At 39.2% G+C, this 22,570-nt stretch overlaps 1 protein-coding gene across 12 annotated transcripts in view; it reads right to left on the bottom strand.

Moving 5' to 3' along the window:
• Positions 1 to 379: 379 nt before the first annotated feature.
• ptprub (protein tyrosine phosphatase receptor type Ub) overlaps positions 380 to 22,570 on the bottom strand; it is a 252,566-nt gene continuing 230,375 nt past the window's right edge. For 8 of the 12 annotated variants that reach the window (XM_037537133.1, XM_037537137.1, XM_037537135.1 and 5 more), the window contains 7 exons: positions 22,167 to 22,302; positions 21,470 to 21,619; positions 15,502 to 15,816; positions 14,453 to 14,578; positions 9,899 to 10,056; positions 4,392 to 4,527; positions 380 to 3,111 (listed from right to left, as the gene is read on the bottom strand). In XM_037537133.1, the coding sequence (XP_037393030.1) occupies positions 3,049 to 3,111; positions 4,392 to 4,527; positions 9,899 to 10,056; positions 14,453 to 14,578; positions 15,502 to 15,816; positions 21,470 to 21,619; positions 22,167 to 22,302 (1,084 nt within the window). In that variant the 3' untranslated portion in view covers positions 380 to 3,048. The remainder of the gene's footprint in view (positions 3,112 to 4,391; positions 4,528 to 9,898; positions 10,057 to 14,452; positions 14,579 to 15,501; positions 15,817 to 21,469; positions 21,620 to 22,166; positions 22,303 to 22,570) is intronic. The other 4 variants (XM_037537140.1, XM_037537134.1, XM_037537138.1 and 1 more) reach the window with 1 other exon arrangement.

The following is a 22,570-nucleotide window of genomic DNA, read 5'->3' as shown; positions in this document are numbered from 1 at the left end:
TGACAGTGAGCGCAGTTACAAGGTAGAAATGCTTAATAAACTGGCAACTCAATGTATACAATTTTTATAGGCTAAATTCTATCATTCACACTCATAACCTCAATAAATACAACAAACACAGAAATTCAATTACCAGCTGGCAGCCTATTCAATCTACATGCAAAAGTCTCTAGAATTAATTTGGACCATTATGTACATATGTGTATGTGTGTGTGTGTGTGTGTATATATATATATATATATATATATATATATATATATATATATATATGATAATCAGAGTTATAGTATTTAATCTATTTAAAACAGAAATGTGTTGCTTCAATAAAAGGCTGAATTTATAACCATGTTTGAAAGAAACATACCATAAAATGCAAATCCCCAGTCAAAGAACCTTTATTTATCTTCTGTTAAGGACAAAAACCCCTTTAACCCTCAAAGCCCTGTGACATGTCTGCCATTATGTCCCGTTCCTGCTCCACAAACACATGGTCAAAAACACAGTAGTCTTTTCAGTCCATTCAGTACCGTACACAAACACTTATAAAACCAAAAAAAAGCAACATTGAAAATAAAAATAGTGGAATCAGCCCAAAGGTTGTTTCCAGACAAGAAGATCAGAATGCATGACAAAAGTCTTCTGTTCTTCCACTTTGTTTCAGCAATCTTAAAATACACTGGAGCATTACACAACATACTGTACAGAAGAACAGATGAGATGGCGAATGAATCTGCAATGAGTCAGGCGGGAATGACAGGCTGAAAGTCAAAAAACCTGGAGTTACATGGGCTGGAATGGCTACAAGTGAGCATTGTGGAGGGGGCTTTGGAATGGCTCTTGTGTGACATCCACAGCTGGCTGAAGATGCATCACATCATTTGGCGGCATAGTCATGAATCAAAAGGTCATTTACAGTACAGTACATTCAACTTTTTTTGTGGTTACTTTATAAGTTGTTAAATCTGTCCAAACATGTAGCGGTTTATTCACATACTATTCACATAACAAATATACATCTATATGTACACATACTCTCCACTTCCAATGTGAGTGTCCAGGCACTTTCTGACAAAGTCCAAGGTTGTAAAAGGAAAAAACAGTTAATTGAAATCTGTCAAACACTGCTGTTCTTTCTGTAACAGCACTCATTCCATTATCACCTCCCTATTACAAACTGCTCCATCTGTCTGACCATTCAGTAGATTCCCTCGACTCTCTAAACCGACTCTTTGACTTGGCAGCATGGACCGTTCTGGATGCCATTAGCTGCATAAACTGTCACTCACTGTTACCTCAGAATCCTGCCTGACATCTGGGGTGACATATGCACAGCTGTAAATTCTGCACACCAGCTGTACTGAGAGCATGCGTGGCTCTCTATGACAGTAAATGTGATGGATCTCTGATATGACATTTTCAACTGTTCTACAGTTCAGGATTATTATTTGAGAGATGTGTGCATACTGTTAAAGTACATTTGGGGATCAAAATGACCACTGAGTTGGGGGTATGTGGGTTTCACTCTGTAGAAATAGACCAATGTCTCTGATTTATTTGTGTGTGCGCTCCATCCTCATGTCTTCTGTATGGTTGAGGAACATCAGTGAAAGTACTCCCATAGTGAAATGTAAAATTGACGTCTTAATAGACTCACTGCTGGAATTCAAACTGAAGGACATATCTTCACTCTTATCAGAACACTGCTTCAGTGAAACAGTTACACAGTCACCTAAAGCCAAAGTGTTAAACAGAAACCACTCAACAAACACAAGTCAGTCTGAAGATAAATAGTTACAAAGTGACAGTGACAGACTCCCCATGCTTGATTCCGTTCCCATCTTTGCACTAGGAGTACAATTTCACCTGTGTTACAGTCTTTGAATGAGCTTGTAAAACTCCATTAGCACTACTTTCGTGCAGCCATTGAGGAAGGACACGGGGGTCAGCCTGTAATCCACCTCTTCCTTCACGATGCTGACCGCCCGCACCCAGCTAATGAACTCCTCTTTGCACACACAAGATGGATTAGCTCTTCAGACTTAAGACTTAAAAGAGAAGATCTGCAGACCTTGAGTCTATATACAAGTGAGGAAAAATAAAGAGAAAAACAAACAAGATAGTGAAGCCACAGCGGCGCTATCAAATTTACGAAAGCTCCCCTTTCAGGCAGAGGGACAATGTGTATGGCACCATGTCAGAAGTAATAGACTCCACCTCTGAGACCAATACTGATGTTATCTCAGTGGTCCACGTGCGGCAGGTCCATCACACAGTTAAGAGTCACAAGCACAACAACTTTTATTGTGAACTCTAGAGACGTAGTTAGAAAAGAAATGTCCAAAACTGTTAAGTGAAAAACTCTAGCTGGCTGTAGAGATGCACTGAAGGTGCATCATCATGTGAATAGGCAGTTGATGAAGAGCTGGCTGCTGATCCAGTTTTTAGTTTGCAGTCTGTGTGTAAATGGTCCTCCTCCTGGCTGCTTATGAAGGCTGAGGCAGATCAGGGCTCAGATGTGCGGCTCTAGTGAACTGCACATCCAAGCAAACGTCTGTTTCGTTTCCTCAGTCCAGCCAACTAGGGACACACAGGTGTTACACAGCGCCAGTACAGCACAGCACAGAATACATAGTGCACTGTCCCAGGAAATGAAGTCAAGTCACACGCGTGCTCTGTATCAGACCCCAGGCTTTGAGTTATTTCTGGAGGATCACTCAGAGCCCAGGGGGGGATGGAGGAGATGCTGAAAAAAACTGCTAAAAGCAACGCCAAACCACAAACAACTATAACATGAAGTGTCGACCAGGACTTCACATTCCAGGGCAAAAAGGCAAAGGCCCTTGCTCATGTGTTAATTTTCCATTTTTTCAAATCTTTCCAATTTTTTTGTCCCCTTTCAATGAGACGACAAAAAGGAAAGAAAGGGATATGGAAGGAAGTCTGAGAAAAAAAGAACAGAGAGAAAGATATATTTAGAGAGAGAAAGAGGGAAAATGAATCTGCCAGCAGTCCTGCTCTTCACAGTGAAGCCAGTGAGGGGATATGTTGCTATCTGACTTCCATGCACTCCAAATACTCCAGCACCAGGTCATAACAGAAGCGATACTGCTCCTACAGAACATATGTAGAAAGAAAAAAATCAGCATCCTGAGAATAAATAATAAATAGTGGTGTCAAAGTTAACAACACATTAATTTGATGAATGATTAATGCCACTATTTTCATATTTTCATTCACTATTCATAGTTCCAATCTGAACTGAGCTGTTCTAGTGCTGTACATTGCTATGACTGACTCAGCGACTGTGCTCCTTTCATTCAAATATAGCTTTTACAGGTGCATGCACAGATAGACCCAAGGGGGGCTTGAGCCCTGCCCATTTGACTTTAGGTCATCTCGTGGTTAGTGTGTATAATAACTGCATTTTATATTGCCTCCACTATTCTTAAACAACCTTTTCAGCAAGATGAAGTCCAGCAATAGAGCTTGGTGGTTGGCTTGGGTTTTATGAGATTCATTGCTCTTGCGCATCCCATCTGCTGCAGAACTGACCACCTGTGGAGATTTCCCCTTAACTCTGACCTGTGACACATCACTCTAGAGCTGGAAATCCCACCACTAAATCACTCTTTAAGAAGACATCACATTTCATGATGTGGTCATATTGAACAATAACCAAAAATAAATTTGGAAATTATGTCTTGAAACAAAGCATATTATACATGTACACATCTGGAAAATTATGCAGCTTTTAAACTTGAAAAAATAACCAGGTTAACTTGAAATGTTGAATCCACTGAACTTCAAATAATAATTAAACAAGTGTAAAACACAAATTATTTGTATGTTAATATTACAAGTTCAATGAACTCAAAATTTTAAGTTAACCTGGTTACTTGCTTTTTGAGTTTAAAAGCTTTTTACAGTGCATGACAGCAAGGAGGGCTACAACCACAGAGTCACTTTTGCTCTCACATTATTCATGAAAATTAAAAACTGCCCTCTATTTTCATATTCACCCTGCGTTCATGTGATTTTCGTGCTTAGTTCATGCAAACATAATATTTCTGAATTATTAAAGATGTTAAATATGTCCAAATAAAGCTCTTTAGGGCTAATCTTGAGAATATAAGGCAAATAGGATTGACGTCACAAATTAATGTGATTACTCATGAATAATTACTCATGTGACAGCTCTAATAATGAGTGATAATAAATCTTGCACTGACATTTTTGGCAGAAGAAAATAAATATTTTATATTGGTTTCTCGTTTGGTACATCTGCGCACATTCTACCAGGTAATAGGTTGCTAGTGAATAAATAATAAGTGTTTCCCCTTCTCACAGCTGGGCTCAATTGCTTTTGGGAGTTTACACAGTGCTGAACCTACCAGTGTCTCCACCATGTTAGGTTTGGCGTTGCGTAGGGTCTTGACAGCGTAGAAAACATCAACCACATTCTGGTACTGAATCATCTCCATCAGAATAGTACACGCAGAGAACATGCCACTACGACCTCCGCCGTTCCTTAACAAGCCAAAACCAAACAAAAAAAACAGCAATTATACAGACATACACACAGTGTTTGATTCCAAAAGAGAGCAGAGAGTACAGTAACACATATGCACTGAGATATGGTTCAAGTAGGTGGCCAGTAATATCCACTTTTCATTTGGCATTTATATTCAAACAACCTGAGCAAACAGCATTCAGTGGGCTATTGGAGGAGAGTGGAGCAGCGGCTGTAGAAAGATAAGGTCATAGTGGGATAATCAATCGCAGTCAGAGTCTTGGCAGCTCCGGATGCAGAGCTGAGAGAGGCTACTGTATTCAGTATTAGAGCATAATTGATTTCATCTCCATAATCTCTTTCCCTCTGCTTGCGGGGGAATAACGCTGTGTGACAGCTCTGAGTGATGTGCTTTTCAGTAGAGAGGCTGCACATGCTTGCAGGCACAAATAAGGAGCATTCCACATAACTCTCCCTCTCCAGACACGCTTGTCTGTATGGATGTGTGTACTGTGACTGCAGGTATCTAAGTGGGTAGACTTTCCATTTGATGCTGAGAAGCTTTGTGACCATGCCTGCGTGTTTTTGTGTGTGTATTAGCAACTAATTATCATTCAGGACAGAATGGATCTCTTGCCTAGCTATTTCTACTGCTCCCTCTCAGATGGAAGACCTAATCTGTTTACTGGCAAAGACTTTAGATGAACTCTAGAGCTGGAAATAGATCATTTATGTTAGAATTTTACATTTTTTAGAGTTTTAATTAATAATTAAATAATTAGTCCATAATTATTAATCATAATTAGTCCATAACATTTTCAGTAAAACTCTACAGTAGGGCAGTGCTCATTAGGTTAAAAACCAAATTTAAAAAAACTGGTACAGCATGAGAAAACAGAAAAGAGTGATAAAGAGGCAATTTCTGTTTTACCTCAATTAAACTGAAAACAGTTCAAAACATTGTATTTTGTGTTTTACCCCTTGAACCTCATTGATTTTGTAATTATACTTTCTTTCTAAATTTGATGTCTGCAACATGCCCCCAGAAACGTTGAGACAGAAGCAAGTTTAGCGCTGTGTTACATCTTTTCCTTTTCACAGTTAATAATTGTTTGGAGACTGAAGACACAAACCAATACAGGGTAGAAAGGGGAATTTCTTTGCCAATTCTTCTCACGCAAGTCTTCAGCTGTGCAACAGGGCTGTTGTTGTATTTTGAGCTTAATAATGTGCCACACATTTTCAAAGGGAGACAGTTCTGGACTGCAGGTAGGCTGTGCAGAACATCATTTGGTGCTGAAATAAGTATGGGCATTCCTTAAAAAGACGTCATCTAGAAGGCAGCATATCTTACTCCAAAATGTGTTCAGTGTTAATGGTGATTACCCACTAATAGCCTCACATACCATGAAAGACCCTGGGTTTTGAAATTTACACTGGCATCTAGATGGTCTTCTTCTTTGGCCCAAAAAAACATGACACACATAACATCCATAAACAGTCTAAAAGGTTGACTTATCAGACCACACTACATATCCACTGTGCATCAGTCTACAACCCCAATTCCAATGAAGTTGATTCAAATTTGATTCAAATTCAAAATGAGTGAATATTTGCAAAAAACAATAAAGTTTATCCGTTTGACATTAAATATCTTGTCTTTGTAGTGTATTCAATTGAATAAAGGTTGAAAAGGATTTGCAAATCAACATATTCTGTTTTTATTTATGTTTTACAGAACGTCACAACTTCATTGGAATTGGGGTTGTATTTCAGATGAGCATGAGCTCAGAAAAGTCAACAAATTTTGGACACTGTTGACATATGACAGAATACAATTGCATTTGTGGCTGCAGCAATGAATGATGTTTATTGATAATGGTTTGTTAAAGTATATCCAAGCCCATGTGGTGGTATCCATCACAAAAGCATATGGTTTTTAATGCTGTTCTGTCAAAGGTGGCCGAAGGTCACAGGCATTCAGTTGCCGTTTTAAGCCTTTGCCTTTACATACAGAGATTTCTCTGGATTCTCTGAATCTGTTTAGTGTTATTATGTACTATAAAGGGAGAAATACCTAAGAACCTTGCAATCACTTGGTGAAAAACATTGAATCTCATTCGCCAACTGTTCTTACGAAGAAATTTCAGAAACACTTTTTATGAATGTCACATTTGTATGCATCTATAAACACGTTCACAACATGTTATGATGCATTTATACGGCATCATTTACATGGCTATAAATATTTATAAAAATGCATTACACGTTATAGCCATGCTTATTACGCATTTTGAATTGTTAACATAATGCATTATAAGTACTGTTCATAACAAATTATAAGAGCTCACAATCTGCTTTATCGGCTGTAAGTGAAGAGTACTGTACTAAAGCCTCCTCCAGTGTTAAGAATGAGGCTTCAAGTTGAAGTATTTACTGAAGGATTTACTGAAACACTAAAACACACAGTAAAGCACATTACAGGCTTCAAATGTCAGAGTTTACACTAGTGCTGCCATCAGTGTTTTACCCAATGTGGGAAAGTAAATGTGCACCTCTACGCTTGGCACTAACTTAACACTGCATATCCAATAGAACGCTAGCAGAAATGAGCATTTCTGTACTGTAGTGTTACAGAGTGAAGGGTGTAAAAAGACTTTTTTATGTGTCTACTTCACTTTTGGCACTGACAGTATAACATGTTATTAACACTACTTATAATTAATTCTAGTAACAATTCATAATGTATAATAAACATGGCTATGAAGTGTAATTCAGTGCAATTCATTTTTATAAATATTTATAACCATGTTTATAATGCCTTATGACTGTATTATGTTATAAATGTGTTTATAGATGCTTATAAACATGACATTCATAGAAGTGAAATTAGTGAAATTTCCTCTTAAAACTCACTTTTCGCAAAGATTCTGACATTCGCTGGTATTTTCTTGTTTGAGATTTGTTCTTAAGTAAGAACAGAATCTACGCAAACTCAAGATCACAAAGGTGCAAACAATTCTGCAGTTTAAGAACATGTCATAAATCGACGTAGACTTTTTTTTAGGACATTCAAAAAAAAATGTAAGAAAACCTTAGGAAGATATTGATGGCCCAATAATCTTAAACTGTTGGATTTTTTTTTCCTGATGCATTCTTGCTCATAAAGGCTCCTTTTATACCTAGGCATGATGGCATCACCTTTTGAAGATGTTTTCTGGACATTTCACAACATTCAAAGTCTTAAACTGCCCCTGTCTCAACTTTTTTAGAATGTATTGAAGGCAACAGTTTCAGAATGACTACATGATTACAATGAAGGAATGAATTAATGAATGAATAAATGAATAAATAAACAGATAAAACATTTAATGTCTTGTCTTTGTATTATCTTTGTTCAAATACAGGTCACATATAAAGGTCAAATATAAATCACAGATTTATAAATTACTGCTTTCAGATTTTATTTGCATTTTACCTATCCCAGCTTTTTTGGAATTGGGTTTGTACGCTTCATAACAACTGGCACAGACCTACAGTGGGGAAAAAAAGTATTTAGTCAGTCACCAATTGTGCTTCCACTTAAAAAGATGGGAGAGGCCTGTAATTGACATCATAGGTAGACCTCAACTATGAGAGACAAAATGAGGAAAAGAAATTCAGAAAATCACATTGTCTGATTTTTAAAGAATTTATTTGCAAATAATGGTGGAAAATAAGTATTTGGTCAATAACAAAAGTTCATCTCAATACTTATATATCCGTTGTTGGCAGTGACAGAGGTCAAACGTTTTCTGTAAGTCTTTACAAGGTTGGCACACACCGTTGCTTGTATGTTGGCCCTTTCCTCCATGCAGATCTCTAGAGCAGTGATGTTTTGGGGCAATACGGACTTTCAACTCCCTCCAAAGGTTTTCTATGGGGTTGAGATCTGGAGACTGGCTAGGCCACTCCAGGACCTTGAAATGCTTCTTACGAAGCCACTCCTTTGTTGCCCTGGCAGTGTGCTTGGGATCATTGTCATGCTGAAAGACCCAGCCACGTTTCATCTTCAATGCCCTTGCTGATGGATGGAGGTTTGCACGCAAAATCTCACAATACATGGCCCCATTCATTCTTTCATGTACACGGACCAGTCGTCCTGGTCCCTTTGCAGAGAAACAGCCCCAAAGCATGATGTTTCCACCCCCATGCTTCACAGTAGGTATGGTGTTCTTGGGATGCAACTCAGCATTCTTCTTCCTCCAAAAACGACAAGTTGAGTTTTTACCAAAAAGTTCTATTTTGATTTCATCTGACCACATGACATTCTCCCAATCATCTTCTGGATCATTCATATGCTGTCTGGCAAACTTCAGACGGGCCTGGATAATGTACTGGCTTAAGCAGGGGGACACGCCTGGCACTGCAGGATCTGAGTCCCTGACAGTAGCCTTTGTAACGTTGGTCCCAGCTTTCTGCAGGTCATTCACTAGGTCCCCCCGTGTGGTTCTGGGATACCTGCTCACCGTTCTTGTGGTCATTTTGACCCCACGGGCTGAGATCTTGCGTGGAGCCCCTGATCGAGGGAGATTAGCAGTGGTCTTGTAGGTCTTCCATTTTCTGATTATTGCTCCCACAGTAGATTTCTTCACACCAAGCTGCTTGCCTATTGCAGATTCAGTCTTCCCAGCCTGGTGCAGGTCTACAATCTTGTTTCTGGTGTCCTTCGACAGCTCTTTGGTCTTCACCATAGTGGAGTTTGGAGTGTGACTGTTTGAGGTTGTGGGCAGGTGTCTTTTATACAGATAACGAGGTCAAACAGGTGCCATTAATACAGGTAATGAGTGGAGGACAGAGGAGCCTCTTAAAGATGAAGTTACAGGTCTGTGACAGCCAGAAATCTTGCTTGTTTGTAGTTGACCAAATACTTATTTTCCACCATTATTTGCAAATAAATTCTTTAAAAATCAGACAATGTGATTTTCTTGAATTTTTTTTCCTCGTTTTGTCTCTCATAGTTGAGGTCTACCTATGATGTCAATTACAGGCCTCTCTCATCTTTTTAAGTGGGAGATCTTGCACAATTGGTGACTGACTAAATACTTTTTTTTGTGTCAAGTTGACATAACATTTGTGTTAGGTGACACAGATTTGTTTCTGACATTAGGTTTTCATGACATGTTTGGAGTGAAATGGTACAGACTTTGTAGCTCAGTGTATGTCATAGTGACATTATGCAGATAATGAGCCAAAGCTTGCCAAATCAGGCAGACAGAATTTTGTTTGAATGTAGCCAGGTATGAATTCCAAACGTGGACTCGAGCAGAGTGTTCTTGGGCTGTTTTCATGTTTGTATCAAAATTTTTGGATTAAATGAAAACTGCAGACAGTGTGCATGCTACTCACAGGCAGTGGACCACTGTGCGGCCCTCACCACATTCTCTTTGCCACTTTTGCACGTGGGCTAGAAGGTTGAGGAAGGCCTTCTTGGAGTCTGGAACATCACGATATGCTGACCAGCGCAGGAACTGGAACTGGCACACCACAAGCTGACCCTCCTGGAGCTAGCCACGGACAAGAAAAATGGCGAATAATGAATCATATACTATACATTTTTGAGCGTGTTTATGGCCGTATACAGTAGCATGGAGTTTTTGCCCATGTTGAACTCTCTGTAGTGCAGACTCAGCAGGGTCTGGGTCATGATCAATGAGTCTGTGGGGAAGAGCAACACTGGAGAGACACACACCGGCCCTGATGTACTCACTCCTCTGGCCCTAAACACAAACTGCATTAATATCCGGCCCTGAGGCACACCCCAGAGAATATCCTTGGGCACCTTGCATATCAACATGGGCACAATGACCAGTGTTCAATCCATTGATGGAAAGAGCAGCTTCAGCAACTCTAGGCAGGATTTTTTAAAGGTGAATAGCTCAAGAAAATGCATAAAACCAACATTTCTTGAAGACTTTACTAAAGTGAAACAACTTACTACCTCAGTACAAAGTGACCAATATGATTTTGCCATCAATACCTAGAACAGTCACATTTCTTGAATTCATTATTACAGCAGGCAGTCATTGGCAGTCATTTAGCCAACACTCTTCCACTTCACCATAAATAAGTAGGATACTACCTGTAAGAGTGTACCACTAACGTTAGCATTAGTAAACCTAGCTGAAGTAGTAACACTACCACCAATAGCTGAATCTGAACTAGGACCAGTGTTCTAACAATTGGTCCTACTGATCATACGAGCATATCTAATGTCATTACAACAGCATAGCTAGTAACTTGTGATATTAATGTTAATTCAGCCTTACATCAAGTCTGTTGTCAGTCTATTGCATTGTCCAGCTTAATATTACTACCTGCCCCCTGATAGGACAGGCTATCAAAATATCCTGCTTATCCTTTAAATGTTGGTAACATTTTCTGACAAGGCGATTTAGATGAGGCTAAAGTCTGTTTCCCATTCGCCAGCTTCTTGTTTAAATTATCCTGTTCCACCTTAAATGGTGATACATTCTAGCACCTAAGGCATTGTAATAATAACCGCTGCACCATTTAAGGTGAAATGGGAAAAATCGAACAAGAAGCTGGTGAATAGGAAGCTGACTTCAGCTTTGTGTGATTTAGGCTATCAAAATGTCCTACCTACAGTTTTATGTAGCAAGCTACCTATATTTATGCCCTACGGTAGGACATTTCGCACAAGGCAGCACAATGTGTCAGAACAAGGCTTTCATAATATGGTGAATACAATGGAGCCTCGTTATTTCACACCCTCCCAACATCACTGACATCACTGAGGCTAAGCTGTACAAGGAGGTAAAACTTTCTTCTTTTTTTTTTACTCATATAAACAAATCTTAATTTTTTTGTTCAGTTGGCACAAAAGTGCTACGACATTGCATAATGTTGGATGTAGCAGATCCCACTGTTATTACTGTATAAAAAGTAAACATTTTCTTTTACTCAGATTGTATGCATATTGCGGTGGTTTTTTTTTGTTCTGGCAGTTTTCTTACAATTATATTTAAAAGTTACAGTGATGCAATGTATCACAACATATTGAATTGTAATCCCTGTATCCATATGGCATCACCAAGTTGTTGACAATACACATCCCTAGTAATTGGTGGCTGTCAACCTGGTGTGCTCTGTAAAGCATCTTCAAAGATTAATAACATTTTTACATAAGAGATGTCTATGTTCCTCAGATGGTCATACCAAATCGTTCTGTTCATTCAAGCAAAATAAAACAAATGTTCTGATTTGATATGCAGAAGCTTAGACTACTCCTTTATTTATATATTTCAAGTAATATGTATATTAAGGGAGTGCAGGCAGCTATTTTCTGCAATTCTTTGTCTTTTACACACAGAAATAACAATTAGTATAATTTAGAATCAGTATCATTGCATCCAGAAGCAGCAGTTTCTGACTTGATTGATCTGATTCCACTGTAGAGACACAGAGAATGTGCCATTCAACTTTTTCAGAATTTCTACCTTCATTATAAAGGTTCCAGTAGAATGAGACGGTCTTGCTTGTTTCTTTTTTTGATTTTTGACCCAGCTTGTGAACACTCAAACATGCTACATACAAGCTACAGCTAATGCAACATTATTGGACAGCTCAAAGTGCTTGGAGGAGAACGCTATATGAGTTAACAGAGATCCATGCTGGCTAGCATCATATACCCACAGCGAGCAGTCAATTACACTCTCTTGGACTCTCAGCCATGGATGAGGCATTGCTGGGATTGAAGATTTGATCTCCTGATGATAGAGTCAACGCTTAGGGGGTGCACTGAGCTCCTCATGAGCCCCCACCGTGCTTATTTTGTTTTATTATGATATAGAATGAGCTACATGAAAACAACACAGAAGCAATTTTTGCAGATCCATCTCAGCTGATTTTATCGGTCAGCTCTTGTGTGAGTCGGATGAGCAGTGGTCTGTTTCTAAGCTGGCATGACAGTGTCAGGTGAGGGGAGGTGCAGGGCAAGATGACAGGCAGCTAGAGATACTGTATCACATGACAAGGTCACATAGAGAGACAGCAGGACATTTCCAGACGTGCGCGATGACTGACCAACCATCCTCTCATCCCAACAACACAGAAACACAAACAAAAACAGAGCTCTATCCACCCCCACCAACAAACAACCATCTACTGACAGTTATGTAGCCTAGGATAGAGGCACACACAAGCTCGTTCACAAAAGCGAGGGAAAAGCCAGTATGACAGCCTTTTTATTTTGTCTGATGACAGTCATGCCATTTTTCTGCTTTTATATCCTGCACTGCCTATGTATATATGTCACAGTCTCCGTTAGAATAAAGCAGTATGCTGACCAGGCTTCACCTGCAAGAAAAGCACTATGATGCACCCAAAGGAAAACAGAAGACGACGTTTCCAATAATGAGCTGGGGCAAATTGAAAATCACAAGCTTGACCTTTCGTGGCATGCTCATTAATGTGTATTTCATATCCGTAGGCTTATGGAAACTCATCCTAACCACTGCATTTGTTGCATGATGTGTTGGGAAAGGCTTGGTTTGGTGAGATTTAAAGGAGACATCCATGAGCCACCTCTTTAGTTTCTGCTTCTTTTTGTGGATCTGGACAACGAAGATGTTTTGTCAAAAAAAACAAACAAACAAAAAAAAAGCATATTCCCTCTTACCCGATGTGTACTGGCATGTCTTTCTGTTGTTTATTGAATGTGCATGTGAGCCTATTTGAGTTGATTTGAGATGACTTATCAACTTGATGCAGTCTGAGATGAAAGTGTGATGATTTAGAAATGCACTGTACACAGTGTTAATTGGTGGAGTATAAGCTCTCATTACTTTGTAGATACATTAGCGTTACTAAAGAAGCAAGTCATGTCCTGGCTATCGATTATTATTAAGGTTGAATTTTTGCCTAATCAATTGAAATGTGGGCTAAACTGTTACTTTCAATGGCTCTTCCAGGGACAGACAATTTGATCATCAGTAAGTGCAAGCATGTATCAGAATTATGATGACATGCACTACCAAATCAACTTTAATGGCTAGTACCAAAAAACAACAAAAAAGAGGAGTTCAGAAGAGGAGTACAGCTTATTGTATGAATTTGTATCTAGGCACAAATGAGGTAAAGCCTGAAGGAAATTGCTGTGAGCTAAATCACCATTTTCAAGAAAACTAAAAAAGGCAAAATATATGCAATTGGATCATTGCACTTAATCACTGTGCAAGTAATTTTCTAAAGTGGAAAGCAAAATGATGAGGTTTAGAGATCAGAGCAAAGATATGTAATTTATTATAGCAAAGAAAAGGCTGCAAAAAGAACTATTTCACACAGTTTCTGGTGTGGATGTCCTTCAAAAGGCTTTGGTTAAAAGCTTTCAATGAATATTGAAGTTATTTTTGCACTTACATAACAACACAACTTAAATCATGTATTTCAATGCTAAGACGATGGCAGTAATGCTGAGAATGTCTAACAATTAATCTTATATTTTATACTTTGGTGAAACATGAGGGTATGCAAAAGGATATAAGCCCTCAGTTTTCTGGCACATATAAAATACTACTCAAAGTACAAAGTTTTATATTTTGTTTCTTTAGTTTGGCATTGAAGTCTAATACAGCTAGCAAGTAATGGAAGCTTACAGATTAGCATTGTGTAAACTGTTTACACCCAAATCATCACACACTTTCCTCAAACCAATAGACTTGCGCATGTGGTTTCTAACACTGTATGACAATGTTATAGTTAAATAAAGGACAAAAGCATGTAGTTTAATTAAAAACAGTAGCAGCAGCCACTTTGAACCCTGAATTTTGACTATATTTTAGAAAACTTGATTTATTGTCAAACTATCACTTCAAGAGCTACAGCAAATATTATTTTTAAAAAATGGTCTACAGTGTACAATGTATATCAAATGAGACTCACCCTTGTGACATTTTTGACACGGAACAGTCGAGTGATGATATCCTCATCAGCAGACATAGACAGGAATTCCACCTGCATGGGGCCATACTGCTGGAGTCCAGGCTCTGGCCAGTACTGCACACACGGCTAGAGACAGAAAGAGAGAGATGGACCAAGAGAGGAAGAACAAAGAGGGATAAAGGATGGTTAGAAAAACATATATTCAAGTCTTGACAAGCATCTAAGCTGTTTCTAGAGGGAGACTGTTTCATGAAGGTCAAGTGCCTCTCAGGCAGAATGTGTTCGAGTCATTGCTCCAGGTTTAGAGCAGAACAAAGAAACAACAAAACAATGCAAAGTCACAGTAAAGCAGTAGCAGGGCAGTATATAGTATAATAGGCAGCTGAGTGGCAAAAAAGGACAGTATTTAAATGCCAGCAGCATTCAGTAACAGACAGTAATGAGAAATGCAGTGAGTGAGGAAGTGAGAGAGGGAGAGAGAAAGAGAGATAGAAATAGAGGGGCCTTAATGAGACAACAGGCAAGAAAGAGCAATAACACTCAGAGACTGCTGTCTTCAGAGAGTGAGCAGTATTAACGTTGCGACACAAGCAAGGAGATAAATATTAATACACTTGGACTGCAGAAAGGGAGAGAGAGAAGAGGGAAAAAGAGAGTGAGACAAAAATGAAGGAGTGACAAAGACAGAGAGACAGAGGCAGAGAGAGAGAGAGAGAGAGAGTACATGAGAGACAGAGAGAGACAAAGAGAGAAAGGGAGGAAATAAGCCTTAATCCACTCGAGTATAAAATGAAGAGAAAAGAAGACAGAATGACACTGAGCAAATGGCTCTGTGTGAGCACACACCAAGACATGAAGGGAAGAAGACAATGGATTAGAGAGTCTGCTGAGACTACAGACTGGAGAAACAAAGAAAACCTTCATCTAGAGGGGTAGGGAAAAACCCTGCAGCATTTTAGAGTGAGACAAGGACAGAAAGTCTTAAAAGACTGTGCGCATGGGTCCTATACCCACTGTACACACGCTATAGCCATAAGGACCAAACTCACCCAAGCTGAGTTGGACTGGTTCAGCTGGTTGAGCATGACTATGGAGGTGCAACCGTAATCAAACACCAGTCTCCAGAAGTCTGCGGTGGTGCCCGGCAGAGGGTGTGGGGTCACTATGAAGGCTGCTGGCCGACGGAAGCTGTCGGTCAGTGCGGCATTGATGTAGTTGTTGCTCTCTCCCTCTGTTGTGACGAGGAAGGCTAGGGCGCGGTCTGGAGGCAGAACGTCCATACTGCGGTTCTTCTCACGGTTCCGTGGCAACAGGGCGATGCTGCACTCCTCCACATCTAGGTGAGGGGTCACCGAGTTCAGCGTCTGCATAAGAAATAGGCAGTCTTCACTCCAACTACTTCTGTATATTATAACAGAGACCAAGCATCAATGAAAAACACTGTAAATACTTGATATGCACACATATCACTGCACACAGGTAAATTCTGCATGGCTAAGGCACGTTTTTAAAACTATGATTCTGTTCATGGAACGTTCTACAGCTTGGCAACCGCATTCAATTGTTAACAATCTACACTACTTGGCAAAATGTTGTTTTTTTTTTTTTATTACTGAAATTATATAATATTATTATTATGTTTAATTATTTATTGAGCACTGGTGTATTATATCGTACTGTATTTTGTCAGAATAATACAGCGGTGCCCTAACAATACCCCTAACCATGATGAAATTTATGTAATGCAGGGCTTCTCATGACTTATTGCTTTATTGGACTATGTATGAATTCTTTCCATTATTAGCTCAGAGACTCAAGTTTATCTTTGAATGACAGCTTGGTGTATTGCTTTAATAATACCAAGGGTTTCCTCAAGGGTGAAATACATGTCCAAAATAAAAGGAAAAGGCAGAGGTGAGAGGACAGAAAAGGAAGCAAGAGAGAAAAAGGTGGAGATTAAGGTAGAGGGAAGGTTGAGACAAACAAGTTATGGAACAAACACAGGCAGGTAGCACAAACAAAGAGGGGAAACAGAGGAGTGAGATGAAAATGAGGGGAACCTGCATGAGGAGAACCTGAAAATGAGGAGAGCTGCCATCGGGGTGATTATGATGATTTACACTTTACACGCATTGTGCATCTGGCAACTGCAGACGGGGCTGCGCCGTGTGCTGACTGCAGCTTTTGGATTTGACTTTAAAAAGCATTTCATATCACTTGTGCACACTGCTTCTGAAATTATTGAACAAAAACTGGAAATCAGGCCGGCCTCATACATAATAAATAGGCATGTTATGATCCCATCAAAAAAGTGCCATTAAAACAGGAATGTGGCATACCTACAGTCTTTTCTCTGATGGGTTGTGTGTGCATATCTCTGCCTGCTGTTGAGGCTGGGAAAGCAACACACTGGTCTCAAATGAATAGTGTAAATACATAAGAGAAATGGTAACAGAAAAGCTTTTGACTGTAGTAATGTGTTTTCCTCCCTGCACAGCAAAAAGCACACACGACTTAGAGTGACAAAAAAAGGCCGAGGTGAATGCCACAGAGATGGCTTTGTTGGATCAAAGCGTGCAAAAACATCCTGCTGTCAAACAGCAATCTGCCCTTTGTAATCCAAAGACATTCCCTTGCCTTATTTCTCTGCCTGAGCAAGACACCAGTGATAAATGCTCTATAATTCATATGGTGCGTATTTTAAAGTGAGTCGCAGTGTAAGAGTTAAATGGAGAGAAGGGAGAGGAGAGCTGATTTAGTGCCGCATTTCTTTGATATGCGAGCCTTTCCAATCGATATTGGGGCTCTTAACTGGCAGCCTGGAATTCTGCTTTGGATAAGATAACCTTTAAGTGCTAGCTTTATACTCTAAAGTGAGCCTGCTACACATCATCAGATACCTTACACACAAAGATTTGACCAGAATATGGCCCTCTGAAATAGAGAGAAATGGGCCACTGTGTCTAAAAAGGGCTATATGCTTCATCCAATATAAATGTAAATATCTTGAAATTAAAGCTGACATTCTGCACTTTAGCCTCATAACCATGATATCATTTCAACTCCAGTGTGCTGGAGTATAGAACCAAAATAAAAATAAATAAATAAGCACGTGGACTGAACTGTATGAGTGTGTCTGTGTGCCTTGATCAGACTTTATGGCAAAGCACATGTAACATATCTTAATCATAATGATTCAGTGAATATTTGATCACAGCTGTTTTGGGTGTTCTCCTGAGAGAAGAGCCTTAGAATATCTAATGAGGAAGAATTTTTGAAGATATTTAAACCCTAAATTATGATTCATTTATTTCTTATGAATCATTTATTATTTCATTGACTGATGTACGCATCTGTGTGATTACTCTGTATGATTTTGCCTATGAAATATGAATAATTTTGGTCTGAATAAGAATTCTTTCTCTCTCCACTTCATATGAGCGTTGTTTATGGTGACCCTGAAGCCTTTGTTAACTATTCCAGTGTGCCACTAATATAGTGGCATTAGTGAACAGTCAGCAAATAGATACAACATAGTATAGATATAGTAAAGCATATCATATCATATTCTAATATGGTTAAGACAGCATTGTCATGTAAAGGTTCAGTACAAGATACACAGTGTGCTCAAATGTTGCTGGCTCAAGCATTGATGTGTGATGGTCTGAAGAAGTGACACAAAATTCATTTTGGGGATATGAGAGTCCAGAGCTCAGAGTAGGTTGGCTCACAGCGGGTGAGAAGTATGTTTCCAGTAACATCTCAACATGTGCAGTGGCAGGCTATTTGGGCTACTGAGAGGATAGAGCCCAGTGTGAGAGCACTAAACACCTTTGAAGCACTGAGAGCGAGTCATGCTCTGATTTCTAAGCTAGTAGTCCTCCAATGTAGTTACAGATGCACTCTGTACAGACCACATTTTTACTGAAGTGCAATTATTCAATTCATTTCAATCTTGATTGAGCAAACTGAGGCCAAACGTGGCTAGAAAAATGTGGAAGAAACCTTGAAAAGAACTCAAAAAGAAAACCATCCTCAACTGTGTGCCATAGGACCATGAATATCACTTTCTATAGTTATCTACTCACCAAATATATGAACTGAATCATGGACATTATAATTTAATAACGTTTCCCTTAATTAGCATGTGAAATGTACGAATAAGACTGCTGTATGAAAGCTACTCCTATTTAAAATGCTTAAAGCACCTCCAGGGAATGTCTTCACTGATGCATTTTAATGGGAGTGGTTTTAACCTTAAACTGCAATAAGTGAGTGTGTGAATATGATAATCCTCTACTTTCTCAATGTCCTTAGCGATGCTAAGCTCAGATGACATTTACTAACCAATGCAAGCGTTAAGGAGCAGTCTACACATGACCGACAAATCCCACTTTGATTTCGATAAAACCATCATGCAGGGTATCTGCTTGAAGATGTGTGTAACTATAGACTGGTATATGAATAAAAAAATAGACTCTGCTGGTGAACCCTTGATGTGACATGGTTAAAAGACCGGCCTAGATTACTTTGACCACAATTATTTGTTTGCTAGATTGTGAATGTCACAACTACTCAGACCTCTGAAAAAACCCCAGCCAATCCCCAGCCAGAAAAGCCTGATTACTGACTGGTTACTCTCGTTTTCCCTTTACTCAGTCTCTGCAAATCTTGTATGTGTTTTCTTCTGTTTTGCTGAGTCACTTGTATGACCTCTGTTCTTACTATGCATATGAAGTTTATTTAGTGACCTGGTTTTCCTTTTTTGGCTCACATTTTTATCTCAGTATGCACAACCCCAATTCCAGTGAAGTTGGGACGTTGTGTAAAACATAAATAAAAACAGAATACAATGATTTGCAAATCCTTTTCAATCTATATTCAATTGAATACACTACAAAGACAAGATATTTAATGTTCAAATGGATAAACTTTATTGTTTCTTGCAAATATTCACTCATTTTGAATTTGATGCCTGCAACACGTTCCAAAGAAGTTGGGACAGGGGCAACAAAAGACTGGGAAAGTTGAGGAATGCTCAAAAAATGTTGCTGTTTGGAACATTCCACAGGTGAACAGGTTAATTGAAAACAGGTGAGTGTCATGTTTAGGTATAAAGGGAGCATCCTTGAAAGGCTCAGTCGTTCACAAGCAAGGATGGGGCGAGGTTCACCACTTTGTGAACAACTGCGTGAGCAAATAGTCCGACAGTTTAAGAACAACGTTTCTCAACATGCAATTGCAAGGAATTTAGGGATTTCATCATCTACAGTCCATAATATCATCAAAAGATTCAGAGAATCTAGAAAAATCTCTGCAAGTCAGAAAACCAACATTGAATGCCCGTGACCTTCGATCCCTCAGGCGGCTCTGCATTAAAAACCGACATCATTCTGTAATGATATTACCACATGGGCTCAGGAACACTTCAGAAAACCATTGTCAGTGAACACAGTTCGTCGCTCCATCTACAAGTGCAAGTTAAAACATAAAAATTGTTTTTTGAAATCATGGACATCGTGTCCTCCAGGCCAAAGAGGAAAAGGACTATCCGGATTGTTATCAGCCCAAAGTTCAAAAGCCAGCATCTCTGATGGTATGGGGGTGTGTTAGTGCCCATGGCATGGGTAACTTGCATGCTGAAAGGTACATACAGGTTTTGGAGCAACATATGCTGCCATTCAAGCAACGTCTTTTTCAGGGACGTCCTGCTTATTTCAGCAAGACAATGCCAAGCCACTTTCTGCATGTGTTACAACAGCGTGGCTTCGTAGTAAGAGTGCGGGTACTAGACTGGCCTGCCTGCAGTCCAGACCTGTCTCCCATTGAAAATGTGTGGCACATTATGAAGCGCAAAATATGACGACGGAGACCCCGGACTGTTGAGCATCTGAAGTTGTACATCAAGCAAGAATGGGAAAGAATTCCACCTACAAAGCTGCAACAATTAGTGTCCTCCAAACGCTCATTGAGTGTTATTAAAAGGAAAGGTGATGTAACACAGTGGTAAACATGCCCCTGTCCAAACTTTTTTGGAATGTGTTGCAAGCATCAAATTCAAAATGTTTATCAGTTTGAACATTAAATATCTTGTCTTTGTAGTGTAAACAATTGAATATAGGTTGAAAAGGGTTTGCAAATCATCCTATTCTGTTTTTATTTATGTTTTACACAACGTCCCAACTTCACTGGAATTGGGGTTGTATGTTTCGTCTGCTGGTCTCCTGTTTTGACATTGTTGAATTTTTTTACTCATGTTTTTATACATGTATTTTACTAATAAACCTTCTTTAATCTTGCATTCAGGTTCACGCTGTTTTACAAGTCTGACACTGGATGCCATGATTCATCAAAACACTGGTGCTGTACAATGGCCAGTCCCCCTAGGTAAAGTAAAACCAGATTTTATTCTTGCAAGCCAGACTTCTGAGTATCCTCCGAATCTTGTAGTTTTATCACTCAACATGGCCAAAAATTGCCTACTTGGACTGGAACAGACCATTTAACTGCCATGCAAAACAACTAACCACAGACCTTTATTGCACCTTGATGTGTCAAGGCAGGTAAGTGTTTCAAGCAAATGGTATCACTTTTTTAATGCAACAGCTACATCTTGCTCTGGAATGCTCATTGTTGTCACACTGTGTAGAGCAGGCAAGTGCTTACTACTGGTGACAAGCTAGCATTTCGTGTGACAAACAACACTGTAAAATGATATCTTGTCAAGTAAAATCATTTTAAATCTAGTCCATATCTAATATTTCTCATTTTAAAATTGTTGTCAGTCACATTGCCATTCCATTAGCAGATTACCATGGTTTTTTTTTTTTTTTTCAAGAAATAAAGCCAATAGAAGTGTAACTGGAACAATACTGATAGTTCTGGCCATTTTAGTGTATGATAAATATCAGACAGCCTGAGTATCTCTCTAGGCAGAGCATCTAAGGCTGAGATCAGACTCACACTGATATATATAGTACAGGTCAAGAGTGACTGTGTGTAAGGCAAGAGGCTGACCTGAAATTCTTCTCGGAGCTGTGAAGAGTTGCTCTGAGAATCAACTCTCAGCATATCTTTATAGGTGAGAGCAAACTCATTCACTGGTATAGCTGTCTCCCCACACAGGCACGCTTCGAGGATGGCATCATGAATGAATATGTACTGCTCCTGCAGTGGAAGAGAAAAGAGGGGGAAAGAAGAGAGAAGAATGAAAAAGAGAGAGAGACAGAGAGAGAAACAAAGAGAGAGACAGAGAAAATTGCATGAAACTTATTGTGTGATTAAGTGTAATAAAGGGACAGAATTGGTCTAACCTTCCCTGATCTAAATTAAACATTTGCTATAACGCGCAGAATTTCAAAGTGCACAACGTGTGAACATGACTAGCTCTAAACAAACAAACACTTGCAGGATAGATTTAATTAAAGCGTCTAGTAAACAATTACAAATGTAATAAACAGCCAAATGAATGTCGGATTTACATAATAAAGTTTGGATATGCAAATAGAGGGAGATCTAAAGAGAGGCACAAGCCTACACAAAGCAGAGAGATCTTTATCAGTGGGCTTGTGTACACAGTGATTTTTAAAACACACTCCCAGACTTAAAACATTGAATATTCATATCACTCCCACCAAATATATGACTATGTAAACGAAGGGAACTTTTTTTCCCTCTTTTTTTTTTGCTCTGCTCTGAACTGTAAATTTCCCACCTCAGTCTGGATCATGTTGATACGGCGAGAGCAGAGAGTCTTCACGCAGTTGTAGATGTCCACCACTCCCTCACACTCTGCCATGTCCAACATGACGTCCAGCACGATGTAGCAGCCAGTCCTGCCAGCCCCCATACTGCAGCACACACAGACCACGAACACACACAGGCGTTTATTCTCTGACCTCACACAGATTCAGTGCAATTGTGATGTTTTAAAAAAATGATTGAGAAATGCTTTATGGACAGGTGATACAGTTTAACGGTAAAAAAAGAAATTAAAGCTGAGTTTGATTTTCTTCTATTATAATTACTGTTCGGTAATCGCAATGGGGGGTAATAAATGTAAGTTAGGAGAATTCATTTAAAATCATACAAGGAAAGGATATACATTAAATATACATT

Source organism: Pygocentrus nattereri, chromosome 3 (genome assembly GCF_015220715.1).
Source record: "Pygocentrus nattereri isolate fPygNat1 chromosome 3, fPygNat1.pri, whole genome shotgun sequence".
Lineage (NCBI taxonomy): Eukaryota > Metazoa > Chordata > Actinopteri > Characiformes > Serrasalmidae > Pygocentrus > Pygocentrus nattereri.
Note: the sequence above shows the minus strand (reverse complement) of the source record. Positions and strands in the feature narration are given on the sequence as shown.